General features: G+C 44.6%; 1 protein-coding gene across 1 annotated transcript in view; it reads left to right on the forward strand.

Annotated features, from left to right (window-relative positions):
* COG2 (component of oligomeric golgi complex 2) overlaps window positions 1–16,353 on the forward strand; it is a 129,265-nt gene that overhangs the window by 12,405 nt on the left and 100,507 nt on the right. Inside the window, exons 2-5 of the mRNA XM_030196435.1 lie at window positions 507–668; window positions 2,168–2,233; window positions 8,983–9,063; window positions 14,346–14,449. Coding sequence (XP_030052295.1) covers window positions 507–668; window positions 2,168–2,233; window positions 8,983–9,063; window positions 14,346–14,449 — 413 coding nt within the window. The remainder of the gene's footprint in view (window positions 1–506; window positions 669–2,167; window positions 2,234–8,982; window positions 9,064–14,345; window positions 14,450–16,353) is intronic.

Consider the following 16,353-nt stretch of genomic DNA (forward strand, 5'->3'; position numbering starts at 1 on the left):
GGAGTATAGCCCCAGTAACCTAGAAATCACTGGGGATAATTTGAAAGTGAGAGACTCGTCCAGAGGCGGTTGGGACCCAGTTGGTAGGAGGAGGCTGCTAGTGTAGAGCACAAGCGGCAGCTGCATGCGGATCTGAGCTGTTCTGGGGATAGACCCTCTAAGTGGCCACGGGGTAGCCCCAGGCATTTTGTGATGGATTGTAACTACAGAAAAGTGGAATATCAAATCCCATCCCCCTTCCCATTCATTCCCTATTTTAAAATTTGCCCCAAATTATTGGAGGTGGAAAGGAAATTAAATATAGTATCAGAATGTGAAGAAGTTTTCTATGGAACTTTGGAAGGCTAAGTGCTTTGAAAATATGCCTCTAAGACCTCTCCATGAGTAGAATATCCTACCAAAGGCAAACATTTGTGTTGTGGTTTTAGATTTCTAAACACAAACCATCCTGCATTATTCCCCCTAACCCCCATTCACTCCAATTGTTTTGTGTTCTACCTCCTCAGGATAATTTTGATGTCGATCACTTTGTATCAGAGTGCCGAAAACGTGTCCAGCTGGAAGAGCTGCGAGATGATTTGGAGCTCTATTACCGGCTACTCAAGACAGCCATGGTGGAGCTCATCAACAAAGACTATGCAGATTTTGTGAATCTCTCCACTAACCTGGTGAGTCTGTTGGTGTGCCAGGTGGAGCAAGCTATGCCATCCCCATTTCCCCTCCGATAGTGTTTCCCTAAGTAGTGATCCATCGTATCTAGTTCAGTTTCTGGATTAGTGGATGGGTGCTGGCATTTGGTGATCCCAGCATACAAGTGTAGTGACCTGGCTTTATCTTTAGCTATAAATTTTTGAGTTTTGCAAATCTGATGTCCTGTTCTATTTCCTATCTTAATAACTTCTTGGAGTGGAGGAATAGCCTAATGGTTAGAGCAGTAGGCTGAGAAGCATGGGAGCCTGGTTCAAATCCTACTGCAGCTCTTTGTGATCTTGGCCAAGTCACTTAACCCTTCATTGCCTCAGGTCCAAATTCAGATTGTGGCTCCTCCAGGGACAGAAAAATACCTTCTGTACCTGAATGTACATCGCTTCGATAGCTAATCTAAATAATAAAATAACTCTCACTTCAAAAATTGTTAAAGCATATTCTCTTACAAACCTTCTTTACAAAAAACCTTTTGTTTTTGACCTCTTATGAAGAGTAGTGTCTTGCATTTGTAACACATTCATGATGATTTTTCATTGCTCAAATCTGAGGGTCACAGGTGCCCTCAAAAGTATCCCTGAGTGTTTATCAAAACTGACATGCCAGGAAACACAGGTTAAAGTAGTTAATTAAAAAAAAAAGTTTTTCAACTGTCTTGTTTTGAACTCGTTTACTGTGTCATTAAAAATGTCAGTGGTTGTGTTCGCTTTTGAAAATCAAACTAAAATGACCTGCAGTGCTACCTAATTTTTTTGGCAATAGCATGTAGGTGGAGTCTATATATACATTGAGCTGTTTGTATCGGCAGTGGTAGAGGTTATAGTATGGCAGTGAGATTTCATCATATGTTGGCAGGTATTTGCAGTATGGCTACCCACCACGTTGACATAATGATTGGGTCCCTGGTGGACGATGGGGCAGACTTGAGATTTCACTTAAATGAAGAATAGGTCTTCATGATCTCATAGGCTTCTGTGGCTGACGTCATGATTGTTGCAGTTGGTTGGGTCTAGCCGCGTCTGCGTAAGTGAAACAGACGTTTTAAGCCACCATACTGTGGCTTTCTTCAGTACCCTGAAGAAAGCCACAGCATGATGGCTGAAATGTCAGTTCCACGTATGCAGACGCGGCAAGACCCAGACAACTGCAATAATCAAGTTCATGATTATTGAGGTTCACTGGTTTTGCAGTTTGCTAGGTACAAGTCCACAGAAGCTTTTATCTTTGTAGCTCAAAATTTTCTTTGGCTAGATTTGCCCAGGTTACTTTGCTTCCTGTGGATCAGTATGAAAAATGATTGCCCAGTGAGTGCAGGCAGGTTTGAAATCTGCTGAATGTGCATGATCTCTTCTGTCAGCTGAGTTGTGGAATGATGAAAGATATGCTGCATGTGTAAAAATAAAGGGTTGTACTTTGTGTCTACCGTTTGTAATATATGTGTATGCTGCTGTGTTATTTGTAGGTTGGCATGGATAAAGCCCTCAGCCAGCTCTCAGTGCCCTTGGGACAGTTACGAGAAGAAGTCTTGGTATGTCAGAATTACTTCTGTCATGTTCATATGTGTATTCCATAGCGTCCCACAGATCAATCCAGAGACGAGTGGGTTGTGTCCCTCTACCAGCAGGTGGAGATAGAGAGAACTTCAGAGTTTACTATATATAGACACGTGCAGCCATCTTACTCTCAGTATTCTCTCTATCTCAGCAGGTGGATGGACACATCCTGTGCAGCTCTCTGGATTGAGTTTGCTCCTAGCCTGTTCCCTCAGGTTTAGATGAGCGCTTTGAAATCTGCTCCTCGCCTGTTCCCTCAGGTTTTGTTGAGCTAGGGGTTTGGGCCAGTAAGGGGTACACCTGGTGGTGCCAGGTTCCTCCCCTACCCCTGCGCTGCTTCCATGCTGTGGTGATAACTTGTCTCTGAGTTATGGCTTCCCTGGCACTCCTGTCTTAAAAAAAAAACAAAACAAAACACACAAACGGGATGCACAGCTGAATGAAGTAGCAGAGATGGTGATAGCTCTGTGTGGATACAGCAATGGTTGGTATTTCCTCCCTTGGGCTCATTTTCTCCTTTCGGTGAGGTAAGAGTGTTTTTTACTTCTTTTATTGTGGAGAACTGTGTGTTCGGAGCTTGGGCATCGCGTGGTTCTGGGGGAGATTGCGAGTTTCCAGGGACCTTTCAGGTTTTAACAAGCGGGGGTGATGCTCTCTGCTAGAATTTTTAGTCCGCGGTATTGGTTTTGGCGGGCTTTTCGCCGTAGCGGATGCCATCTTGTGCAGGGCTTTTGGCCTTCGCGCTTTTCAGACGGTTCTGTTTCCTGGACGTTATCGGAGTCACAGCGGGGAAGTGCTCCGAATGGTAGGATTTGGGTCCTGCCCGGAATTTGTTCGTCGACCGCCTGGGGAGAAGGGAGCGTGTGTGGTAAACCGCTTGCTTCTCTGTTTGTTTTTCTGACGCGGAGTTCTTTAGTGTTTAGCAGGGATAGCCTGGGGGCGGCTCCTCGTTTCTTTGGTGCGTTTCCCCGGGCCTCGTTTTTCGAGACTGCGGCAGCAGGAGAAAGTTATATGCTTCCTGCTATTGTCGATGAAGGTTTTTGCCTTATCTATGATTTCTTGGTTTTCTTGGGGCTGTACACGTTGCTGGCCCTTCTTGCGGGGGCCTGGGGCCCTTTTGTCTCTAATTTATGCTGAGTGGCCTCTGGATCTTTCTAGGGGTTTATTTTCATGGAGCAGGCAGACAATAAATCCAGTAGTCCAGTCTGCTGTCTAATGCAGTGTCAATACAAGTTTCATGTGCCTAGCTGCTTTATTTTTTCTGTTTCCATGCTGCTGGAAGGCCTGTTCTTTTTTCACTGCAATTCTTTACTTTCTGCAGGTTTCCATGGTAATGGTGCCTTTAGAGGCAGAGTGTCTGTTTTCCTCAGCTTTGCTGTATGGAGCTGTTCAGCACAGCCTCAGTAGACTTTATAATTTTACATGTGTTTCCTGGCTTCCTTCAGCACAGGCTCTGTGTGTTTGAGAATGAGTCTTAGATTCTCTAGTCCTTGGTTAATTCCCTTCTGGCTATGTGGGCTCTTCTGTTTCAGGCGGCTGGAATTTTCCGCAAGCTGCATTCTAGGTCTCTGGTGCGTGCTAGCTTCCTTCGTCACCATCCTTAGGGGTGGGTTGAAAGGCTGCACAAGGGACCTGTCGGTCTGTGTGTCATTGTGTCTGTATTCATTGGCTAACAAGTGGCTTTGGTTTCTTCCCATTTTGAGGTATTGGGTCTTATCCTATTTAGAGGACTCAGGAGCTGCTCCTGTCTGCTGTAGTCTCCCTTGTTGATGGACAGCGCGTTCGGTTGGCGACTTCAGGGGATGCTAGTCGCGCAGGAGAGCGGATAGATTTGATCCATGTGGGCCTTGTTGCAGCTGAAATTGTCGGTTTCCAGTGGAAGCCGTAGGGCCTTTTTCCGGCAGAGACTGTCGGGTGTTGTGCCGGCTGAGGCCGCCGGGTCTTTGTCAGTCGGAGGCTGTTGAGGATTCTTCAGACTGAGGCCGTCGGGCCTTGCTCCACATGTGGATGGAGGGCCTTGCTCAGGCCGCTGGGCCTGGCTCCGGCTGAGGCCATTGGGCCTGGCTCCGGCTGAGGCCGTCGGGCCTTGTTCCGGCTGAGGCCGTCGGGCCTTGCTCTGGCTGAGGCCGTCGGGCCTTGCTCTGGCTGAGGCCGTCGGGCCTTGCTCTGGCTGAGGCCGTCGGGCCTTGCTCCGGCTGCGGCCGTCGGGCCTTGCTCCGGCTGCGGCAGTAGGTTTTTGCTTCAGCTTTGCTATGGCTCAGGCTGTTAAGCTTTACTGTGGCGCAGATCATCAACCATTGATCAGGCTCAGGCTGTCAAGCCTCTATTGGGGTCAGGCCATCGAGCCTCTCCTTTGATCTAACCGTTAAGCCTCGCTCCGGCTCAGTTTTTCCGATGAGGGAACGTTTCAGGGAAAACTGAACACGGTACATGGTTTAGACCATGGCTCGTTGCTCTGGCTCCGGCCGTCAAGTTTTGCTGACTTTGCTCTGGCTCAGGCCGTCGGGCTTTGTTCCAGCTCAGGCCGTCGAGCTTTGCTCTGGCTCAGGCCGTAGAGCTTTCTTGGCCTTGCTCAGGCTCTCGAGTTTTGTTCTGGCTATGGCCGTCGAGCTTTGCTCCGACTCAGGCCGTCGACCTGGCTCTGGCTCAGGCCGTCAAGCTTTGCTCCAGCTCAGGCCGTCAAGCTTTGCTCTGGCTCAGGCTGTCGAGCTTTGCTCTGGCTCAGGCTGTAGAGCTTTGCTCCGGCTCAGGCTGTAGAGCTTTGCTCCGGCTCAGGCTGTCGAGCTTTGCTCCGGCTCAGGCCGTCGAGCTTCTCTCCGGTTTAGGCCATTGAATCTGGCCTTAGCTCCGGACGTCGAGCCTGAGTTTGTCTCAGGCCGCCGAGTCTTGTTTCAGATCGGGCCGTCGAGCCTTGCTTCGGCTGAAGCAATTCATATTATCCCGGCTCAGGCCAGCGACCTTGCGCCGGCTACGACCGGTGAACGGGCTCAGGCTGTTAAGATTTCTTCGGCCCAGGGCCTGGCTACAACTCAGGCTGTCAGGTCGGCCTACAGATAACGTCGAGCTTTGCTCGGATTGGAACGTCGAGCCTTGCTCGGATCAGACCGGCGAGCCATGCTTCAGCTAATGCAGTTGTCCTGGCTATGCGTCAGGCTGTCCAACTTAGTCTGCTTGAGGTCAGATCGTCTAAGGGAGCGCTTGCGAAATTTCTTTCATTTTCGCTTCCGGCGTCTAATTCTGGTCTTGAGTCCTTCTGGGATCGGTACCTTTGCGATATGGAGGTCTTCTCCTGTCAGTTCGAACTGAAGGGGTCTCTCGCTGGCTGCATGTAGGCTGCAGGCTCGGTCTTTGTTTCTTGACTGTCAGTCTTTTACGGCTGCTGGGCAGTTCCTGTTCAGGAGTCGGGTCTTTGGTGCTCCTGGCATTTGCTGGTGAAGCCCCTGCTATTTGTTTCTTTTTTTTTAACAAATACTTTCTCCTTGACATAGGGAGGTTCTGATTTGCTTGGCTTCTCTCCATTAGCTGGTTTTAATCACTTTCCTTTTAGAGGCCGGCTTCATTTTGCGTTTTGGCCTGGCAAGTTGTTTCTTCCTTTCTGCCTTGTGGCTGTGTGTTGCTTCCTTTAATTTGAGGAGGTTAGTTCAGTGTTACTTTCATATTCCTCTGGAGCTTGGGATAAACACCAAGTCTCACCTGGCAGTGCCTTTATGGCTGTTTTCAGGATCTCCATCTGTGTTCTTTGTTCTATGTTGAGCACAGCACAGCTTCCTTGTGGCATGTTGAGCTTGGCTCTTTTCATGCAGGTTGAGCACAGCTTCGTTCCTACATGTTGAGCATAGCTTTGTTGCTGCATGTTGAGTTCACCGCCGTTGCGGCATCTTGAGCACGGTTGCTTTGGGGCATGTTCAGCAGTTTCTCTATGTTCTTTGCGGTAAGTTGTACGCAGTTCCTTGGCCACCGTTCTATTGATACAGGTTGGGATCGACTCTATTGTTTTCTGTTGAGCACGGCTCCATCGAGTCATGTTGATTTCGGCGCCAGCGTGTTCCGTTCAACACATCTCCATTTCTGTAGGTTGGGTGCGGATCCTGTGCTGGATGTTTAGCGTGACTTCATTCTGGGAAGCGGAGCGCGGCTCCATCCCTGTACACGACTTCTTTGCGGTAGGTTGATCGCAGCTCCATTGCTGCATTTGTGTGCTGTTCCATCGCTGCTTTTCAGCGCAGTTCTTTGCGGCATGTTGAATGCTGCTCTATCGCTGCAAGTTGAGTGCAGCTCTCTTCTCCTGGACACTCGCACCGTCCCTCAGGGGGCTTGGCTTCTGGATTCCTTTCTGGGCACAGGTATACAGTTTTACGTTGAATTGCGCTGCTTCGCTGTGTGTTCAGGCTTGCAGATGTTTATGTAGGTTCGGCGTGGAGAAATTCTCTCTTGTTGCATTCCGCCTTTCCTCAGATTTTGGGATGTCCGACTTTCGCTGTTTTCGGAACCTGGTACCATGGTCTGCTCTGGCGTTGGTGGTTTCTGGTTCCACGTTCTGGGGCATATCGTGATTAGCATCTGATGTTCGTGAGCCCTCTTGGGGGTTGGGGTATGCCCGTTCTCCGGCTTGAGGGTTCGGTTAAGTTTTATTGGGAGTCTTTACCGGTTTGGGGAACTCACCCTACTTTGGGGGCTGCTTTTGTACATCCCACTCGTCTCTGGATTGATCTGTGGGACGCTATGGAAGGTAAAATTATGTCTTACCTGATAATTTTCTTTCCATTAGTCCCAACAGATCAATCCAGAGGCCTGCCCTTTATTGTGTGTGTGGTGGCTTAAGGTACATAGTCACCAGAGGGGTGTTTGTTCCTGTTTTGTTCCACTAGGTTCTCTCTTTCTTAAGGGATCGTTGGATACTGATGGACAACTACGAAGCAAGGACTACTCTCATGTTGACAATTTGACACTTAGGTGTTTTCTCTCCCGCTGGTGCGGTGGAGGAAGAGCCTGCAAAGGTGTTCTTGAGACAGGAGTGAACTTTGATGGTGGATTGCTTGGCTTTTCACTTGCTTTGGTATCGACAATACTGAGAGTAAGATGGCTGCATGTGTCTATATATAGTAAACTCTGAAGTTCTCTCTATCTCCACCTGCTGGTAGAGGGACACAACCCACTTGTCTCTGGATTGATCTGTTGGGACTAATGGAAAGAAAATTATTAGGTAAGACATAATTTTACCTTAGCTTCTGTGTTTATCCTAGGATAAACTGCAGATGATGTGAATTTGGGGAGACTGTAGGTAAGATTGGGTGGAGGGAGGCAGGGGACGGAGTAAGAATCCATAAATAATGCATATAGAGGCCCTTTTCTAAACCTCATTAAGCACTTAACATGTGGTTTACTGCATGCTATCTGCTAGCGCAGAACCGAGCTAGTGGGGTTTGCAGTACGTTTGCAATAAGTGCTTTCTGTGTTGGGGGCAGGCCATGGACAGAGAATAGGTGTGGAAGGTGTTTTGCAATTAGCATGCTGCAAATAATGTGTCCTAATTGGCAGTTTTGCAGTTAGCTCAAGACCGCTTACTGCCCCTAATGGTTCCTGTGTTAAATTTGCAGCTACCGCATAGTAAAGTTAAGCCGTAGTAACTGCTGATTTTCCTGCAGCGTAGCAAAAAGGTCCTGTAGAAAGTGAGTCCTGAGTATAACCACCAAATCTGTTTATAAAGCAGCCTGAAGAACCCTTTGCCAGTCTGATTTTTAGGATAGCTATAATGAATATGCATGGCATTTGCAAACACTACTTTGGTTGCATGCACATTTCTTATGAATATTTGTTGTGAAAGTCATGAAAACTAGACTAATTAGAGGGTTCACTGGGATTGGCTTCAGAAACAAGTTATAGAGAAAAATTAAGAGGAGGAAAACTTGACAATTGGTCAGCTCCTCACTGTGAAAAGCAGAATAGTGAAAGATATCAGATTTTTGGACTGAAATGGGAATGACTATTTCACTACTGGCTGCATAAGATGGGTGCACATACTATTCTGCTCCCATAGAGGTTCATGGCCAGTGAATTCGCTTTCACAATACAGCATATTGTCACATTATCCCAGGCTTCATATTTCTTCATTTTCAGTATTGAAATAACCTGGCATCAGTTTTGTGACTGTTTGTTCCTTTGGAAATGGCCCAAGTTCAGTTGTAATGTGACTTTTTGTAATTAAAATGGTAATTTTTTTTTTTTAAATGAGGAGTGGCCTAGTTGTTAGAGCAACTGGTCTTGACATCCAGACGTGCCCAGTTCAGATCCCGCTGCTGCTCCTTGTGATCTTGGGCAAGTCACTTAACCCTCCATTGCCTCAGGAGCCCTTCTGGACAGGGAAATACTCAGTGTATCTGAATGTAACTCACCTTGAGCTACTACTGAAAAAGGTGTGAGCAAAATCTAAATAAATAAAAATAATCAATGAGGAAAAAAATATTTTTTGCCCAGGGTATGTGTTCTGATTGGCAGGTGGAGATGCCAAGTTAAATTTAGGTGACCCATTGGAGATAAATCATTTTTCAAGGACAGAAAATTTTCATATTAGTGTTCACCTTTCAGCCATTAAAAGAAAAAATACTGCCATTACTCAGTGAATGTTCAATAGTGCTTTTGAACTGATTAATTAGCAACAACAGTCGATAAAGGAAATGTACAGTTTGCCCATTAGCTGTTCACATTAGATTTGTTTGTATCTTAGAGTCTGAAGTCATCTGTCAGTGAAGGCATTCAGGCAGTAGATGAGCGGCTGTCTAAACAAGAAGACATCCGAAGGAAGAAGGTACATGTTCTTATAGAGTACAACCTGTTAGCACTATTTCATATATTTTGCTTCCCTTGTGAAATGCATACCCCCTCATTCCAGGACCTGACTTATGCTCTTTTTGGTTTCTTTTTTTGTTTGTATTTTTTTTTCTTCCTTGCCCTCTTTCCACCTGCACTAACTGTAACCTTTGTTGCAAATACCCCCCTCCCCCTGGAGAACTGACCTCATTTTCAGATGTATCAGTGACCACACTGGAATTGGTAGAAGGGTCTTCGAGAAGATAGGTTTTGGTGTGTGTAGGGGGGTAATGTTAGTCCTACAGTTATCATTAAGTGCGGTCTGTGGTAGAAATTCATGTATAAGTTCTCTGGTCTCGGCCTTCTTCTTTCTTTTATGTTTGATGTAATTACCTTCTTTTGCCTTCTCTTTTTTTTTTTTTTTTTTCCATCTCCATTAGTCCTAAGGGATTGATTTTCAGTGTTTTTTCCCCATATGAATTAGAGAAGGGCCTTAAAAAATCAGACCCTAAATTAGGCAAAGAAATGGCCTAATTTAGTGTTTAGAAAAAAGTGTTCTTCAATGTAAGGCCTCAAAAGCAGCCCTCATTGTCATTCTTTTTTTTTTCCACTACTCGCATTTCTTCCAGGTTGGGGAGGGGCGTGGATGTTCATTTATTTCCTATACAAGAAGGGAATGCATTCAAAAATGCCCACCTCTTTGAGGATACTTCCAATGAAAAGTTTGAAGGTGGCTTGGAATAGGTGGATGTCACTACCACACCCTGCTCAGCAGCATTGCATGCAGGGGAGATACTTGACAGCTGTCCTTCAGTTCACCTGGATTCAAAGTGTCCTCAGATTAAAAATGAATGAACCAGGGAGGCCAGGGTTTAGATCCCACTTCTCACTCTGGCACTTCTTGTGACCTTGGGCAAGTGGCTTTTACTTCTCTCATGTATCCACTCATATTGAAGGTTCAATCAGGCAGGAACATCATATATCTGATTACTTTTCACCAGTATAGTGGTTTTTACATCTGGTACTGCTAAAAATATAAGTTTCTGGCCCAGAATGTGACTGATGGGTTGTGCACGCCTTCCAGCAGGTGGAGACTGAAAATTCTGACTCTAGAGAGAGCCAGTAAGAGCCCTGGCAAACTGGAACTAAACTCAGTATTATCAGTCTCCAGCAGGTGGAAGATGGTAATCCCTTTAGTTAAAAAAAAAAAAAAAAAAAAAAAAAAGAGTAGTGCTTATTTTGACAGTGTTTTTACATTCTGTGTATCTGTTAGCCTTTATTATTCTGTGTACCAGTGTCTCTTGCTTGGAAGCTGAGGCCTGCGGGGGTCTCCTTTAGCCTTAGAGGTGCCAAAGTCGGGTGGCCAGGACCCTCCCCCTCTTTTCCTCCCATTTACTTCCCCATACGAAGGGAATTGCAGCTCTCTGAACCCCTTTCGGGGGTAAGAGTGTTTTGAAGTCTGAGAGAGGCAGCCGCATTTAAAAAACAAAAACAAAACAGAAATCAGGTGTGAACAAGCAGGGCAGCTCTGTTTCGGCCTGTGTTGCAGTGGTATTGCTTTGGTTTGTTGTAGGTCTGATCGGTATTGGGGTCCCACTTAAAAAAAACCCAAAACTTTCCGGAGAGCTGCTTCAGTGCTGCACTACCTAGGGGTCTCCTTCAACACCATTCAGGGTCGAGTGTTTCTTCCCCAGACAAGGATTCACAAACTGCAGTACCAAATTCAGGCTTTTCTACTCAGGTCGGTGCCGTGTGCATAGGAATATCTTCAAGTGTTGGGCTCCATGGCAACGATGATAGAAGCAGTGCCACGTGCCAGGGCACACATGAGATCTCTCCAGAAGTCTTTTTTATTCAGATGGTCCCCGCAGAAAGATTCCCTATGGGGAGGTTGCCACTGAGAGCTCGGGAGCTCGGCACCCTCCGTGGTGGCTTTGGATGTCCAACCTGACCAAGGGGATGCCTCTGGATCTGCCACAGTGGATAGTATCACAACGGATGCCAGCCTCAGGGGCTAGAGAGCCCATTGCCAAGGCCAATATGCACAGGGTCTGCGGTCTCAGCTGGAGGCTGCCTGTTTGATCAAGCTCTTGGAGACCAGGGCAATTTGGTTGGCGTCTGAGGCATTTCGTTCTCTGCTTCTGGGCGAATTGGTATGCATTCTGTCAGACAATGCCACAGCAGTGGCTTATGTTAACTGGCAAGGCAGAACGAGGAGTCGCCTCGTGGAACAGGAAGCAGCGCAGTTCATGAATTGGGTGGAGTGACAAAGGTGGGGCAGCAATGCAAGCCGATTGCTTTGGCAGCCTTGAAGGCTCTGTGCTGGGACCGCTGCTTTTTAACATATTTATAAATGACCTAGAGATGGGAGTAACTAGTGAGGTAATTAAATTTGCTGATGACACAAAGTTATTCAAAGTTGTTAAATCGCGGGAGGATTTTGAAAAATTACAAGCGGATCTTACGAGACTGGGAGACTGGGCGTCTAAATGGCAGATGACGTTTAATGTGAGCAAGTGCAAAGTGATGCATGTGGGAAAGAGGAACCCGAATTATAGCTATGTCATGCAAGGTTCCACGTTAGGAGTCACACACCAAGAAAGGGATGTAGGTGTCATCGTTGATGATACGTTGAAACCTTCTGCTCAGTGTGCTGCTGCGGCTAAGAAAGCAAATAGAATGTTAGATATTATTAGGAAAGGAATGGAAAACAAAAATGAGGATGTTATAATGCCTTTGTATTGCTCCATGGTGCGACCACACCTCGAATATTGTGCTCAATTCTGGTCGCTGTATCTCAAAAAAGATATAGTGGAATTAGAAAAGGTGCAGAGAAGGGCGATGAAAATGATGAAGGGGATGGGACGACTTCCCTATGAGGAAAGGCTAAAGCGGCTAGGGCTCTTCAGCTTGGAGAAAAGGCGGCTGAGGGGAGATATGATAGGGGTCTATAAAATAATGAGTGGATGTGAAGCGTCTGTTTACGCTTTCCAAAAATACTAGGACTAGGGGGCATGCTATGAAGCTACAATGTAGTAAATTTAAAACGAGTCGGAGAAATTTTTCTTAACTCAATGTGTAATTAAACTGGAATTTGTTGCCAGAGAATGTGATAAAGGTGGTTAGCTTAGCAGAGTTTTAAAAAAGGTTTGTACGGCTTCCTAATGGAAAAGTCCACAGACCGTTATTAAATGGACTTGGGGAAAATCCACTATTTCTGGGATAAGCAGTATAAAATGTTTTGTACATTTTTGGGATCTTGCTGGGTATCTGTGACCTGGATTGGCCACTGTTGGAAACAGGATGCTGGGCTCGATGGACCTTTGGTCTTTCCCAGTATGGCAATACTTAGGTACTTATGTGTTTATGTACCATGGGTAGTGTGGGAGGGATTGACTGGAGAGAAAAGACGAGAACTTCTGGCTTTGCAGTGTTAAGTATGTCCATTGCCCAAAAGCCAATCAGCCACCCTGTCCAACTTGGTGGTAAAGCTGGTAAGGGAAAGAAAGTCAAGAGGGAAGAGAAGTGGATGTAATCTGTGTAAAAGAAGAAGGTGAAGCCAAGGGACTGGAGAAGCAGGGTTCAAGGGGCAAGGAAGATGTTAAAAAGAATTGGGCCCAAGTTGGAGCCTTGAGGAGTGGACGTGACAGTGGAATAATGATGAATAATTGGTAAGACAGAAGTGGAACCATGAAATAGCAGTGCCAGAAGCATGGAGTGAATACCTCCCTTTAGGAAACTATTGAAAACCCATCTATTCAAACAGATTTACCCAAATGACTTGACCTATCATAAGCAAACATAAGCAACCCATCCATTTACTGGTTCATCTAATCATTAACAACAATGGCTCAAAAATACCGCCTACCAATCTTCTTACCCTCCATGCTCTTCCCCTACCTCTTCTTCATCGCTCCACTTCCTTACCTATCCCTATCCTTTCTCTCATACCTCTTTTATCCCATTTACCCTTGTTCATTTGTCCTACCACATACCTCCTTTGTTGATTCAGATACTACAGATTGTATTCTGTTGTTACTATGTAAGCCGCATTGAGCCTGCAATGAGCGGGAAAGCGCAGGATACAAATGTAATAAATAAATAAATAAATGGAGGTCAGTCAGTTTTTGAAGGAGCTTAATATGGCTGACTAAGTCAAAGGTGGCTGATAAATCCAGGGAAACAAGAATAACATTTCTCCCTGCCTCGTCCTGAATTAGTTTGACATAGCTAATGAGACCTAAGGGAGTTAGTTTGGTAGAATAATGGGCATGAAAACCTGTGTGACAGGGGAGTAGGGCTTTGCTTGTGCTGAGCTGCCATGCATTTCTCAATGACTTTGGATATAATGGGCATATTGGAAATGGATAGAGGAATGGTCCAGTTTGGGGCTCTTTATAAGGAAGTGTACTACAGATTGCTTCTGGGAATTGAGGAATAGGTTGGCCTCAATAGAAGAGATTTGCAGGACGGCAACTTGGACTTCTGGCCATAGATTAGTGGCACAGACTGCCTTACAAAAAAAAAAAAAAGGTAAAATTTAATGAAATATAAGTCTTGTTGCAACAAAAATAGGTACCTGCCTGTTGCAGCACCAGTAGTTGTATTATCCCTTTTCTTCTGTTGAAAACAGCCTGTAGCTAGGGTGTCCCATGTGTGCAGATTTTCATAACTTGTTCTTGGAAAAAGCATAGTTACTTACCTGTAACAAGTGTTCTCAAAGGACAGCAGGATATAAGTCCTCTCAATTAGGGTGGGGGGGGGGGATGGGAGGAAGGGAGAAAGGGGTTGCTAGCTTGTTGAATGCGGTTTAAATAGATTAGTACTGAAAGGAAAATAGGATTACAAGAATGGTGATAATTTGTTTTGGATGTATATATTGACAATTTATACTTTGTATTATGTTGTATACAAGTATGGCTGTGGCAGAATTTCATCAATAAAAATCATTTAATGATAAGTCCTCTCAATTCTTACCAATTCCTCAAGGAGTTGTATTCTAATAAGCTTGTTATGAGCTGACAAGGTCCCATGTGACAGGGACGGGCAGAAGAGATGTGCATGTGCGGTTCAACAATCTTAGAAGCTCTTTCTTAGGTGCGGGGGAATATTCCCACAGGGCTCTGTTAGATAACATCACACACATATGTATGAGGATTTATGTCCTGCTGTCCTCAGGAACACCTGCTGCAGGTAAGTAACTTTTGTTGTTTGGAAAGTTGCCATTGATTTAGATGTGCTCTGCCTTTACATTAAGTTGTTCTGAACCTTTATATTCAGATGTGCGTCTTGAGACTCATTGAAGTCATTCGGTCAGTTGAGAAGATTGAAAAAATTCTGCACTCACAAAACACCAAGGAAACCTCTTCTCTAGAGGGAAATAGGTAAGGCTTCTAAACTGAATTCTTCAAACTCAAGTGGTCCATAGCCACTCAGTTTACAATCAGTTGTGGATTAGTGATCGGTTTGATTTAAAACATTTCTAGCAATGTGCTGTATAGTTCATCCCTTGCATGCAATCTTTAGCCACTGAAAACATGGGTGTAGATGGTCCCTGACCTATGCTTTTGCAGTAGAGCTGTAAAAGCAATTTATAATTACCATCCTTCATGTTTCTTAAGTGCATCCATTTCTCTGACTCACTGCTAGTTATAATTGACGTCTGAAAACCTTTAGGGCCAAATTTAAGCTGTGGGCAAAAGTAAGGCATGAAAACTGCAAAAAACCAAGAAGCTAGCTTGCTGTTACAATATTGAAATAGTATTAGGCTGTATTTATATCCTGCCCTTCACAGAAAGCAGACATGGCAGATTAAATAAAACCCATACAGAAAAATAATAAAATATTTACAGCAAAGATGCATACACAAATAAGAAATAATAGAAAAGATTAAAACAAACGTTTGCAGATCCAGCTCAAGTTGGTTAGGGGAGAAGGATCAGCAGGGTCAGGTTTTGTAATCTCATGTCTTTCCAAATATAGCAAACTATTTTCTTTTCTAGCTCAATAAGAACTAGTGTTGGAAACCTGGCACCAGGAGCATTGCACCCAAGGATTAAGGAAGTCATTTTAGAAGACTTGAACAGCAATTCTGTGTGTAACTGTCAGAATTTACACATATAGATAGAATGCAACGATTTACACATGCAATTGCCATGGGGGACACAGATTCAAAGGGGGTGTGGTCTGGGTGTGGTTTCAGTGGTCCAATAAGAAATACATGTATAGTTTTTAAATATTTCCCTTTTGGCATTTACACCTGCATAGATTCACACATAAAAATCAGCTATCTCCTCATATGGATCTGGGGTCTCCAGCAGCAGTTCAGGGGCAGATGTGCTTACCTTTGTAGTGTCTTAACATCATGTCAGAAATTCCCAAAAAAAGTTAGTTTACTCGTCTCCTTAATTGGCTCCCATTGTACATGTAGTTTTGTGAAATCTGGCACATTCACATGTAAGTGATAACAAATATGCATATATTGCAAACTTGGTACTTATCCCCCAGATTCTATATAGTGCGACTTGAGTTGCGAATGCAAATCAGGTCGTATTCTGATTAATGCGTGCAACTTAATTATCTTAAGCCAGTCAGAACTGCTAATTGCCACATAACAAGCAATTATTGACACTAATTGGCCTTATTTAGAATTTACACGCACAGCTTGCTAAGCATATTCTGTAAACTTATTCATGTAGATTCAAATTTGCACAGCTGAAAAGGGGGCATGGCCACGAGTGTGGAATGGGCGGGTTGTGGGTGTTTCTAAAAATTATGTGCACTGTTACAGAATATACCTGCTTCATGCCTAACTTAGTTGCCGTCATTTGCACCAAGTTTTACTTGGTGTAAATTCCCACAATTAGGTTTAGTCACGTGGATGACCACTAGGCTTATTCTGTAAACTGCACCTAACTTTAGGCGTATTTTTTTTTTCTGGTGCCAATCTTTATGGCGCCATATATGGTATTTAGCCCTTTAGATGTACACTTCTGAGTGATACTGCTTTATTTATTTTTTACATGTTTGTGAAATTGATACTCCTGTACATGCTGGCAAATACATATGTATTTATTTGCTGGTGTCTTTATACATATTTTTGTAAAAGAATCCATGTTCAGCAGAGCCTTTTGTAAAATATTTCTGCCATTGTCAACATTCCAGCCTGGAATTCCCATTTCTTGTGTAGACCTCATATGCAAAATGAGGTTTTAAATGTCCTATTACATTTGGAAGGGAAAAGTTTCTATAGAATCATTTATGAAAGAATGCTATGGGACTTTCCTGG

This window comes from Microcaecilia unicolor, chromosome 3, assembly GCF_901765095.1.
Source record: "Microcaecilia unicolor chromosome 3, aMicUni1.1, whole genome shotgun sequence".
In the NCBI taxonomy this organism is placed as follows: domain Eukaryota; kingdom Metazoa; phylum Chordata; class Amphibia; order Gymnophiona; family Siphonopidae; genus Microcaecilia; species Microcaecilia unicolor.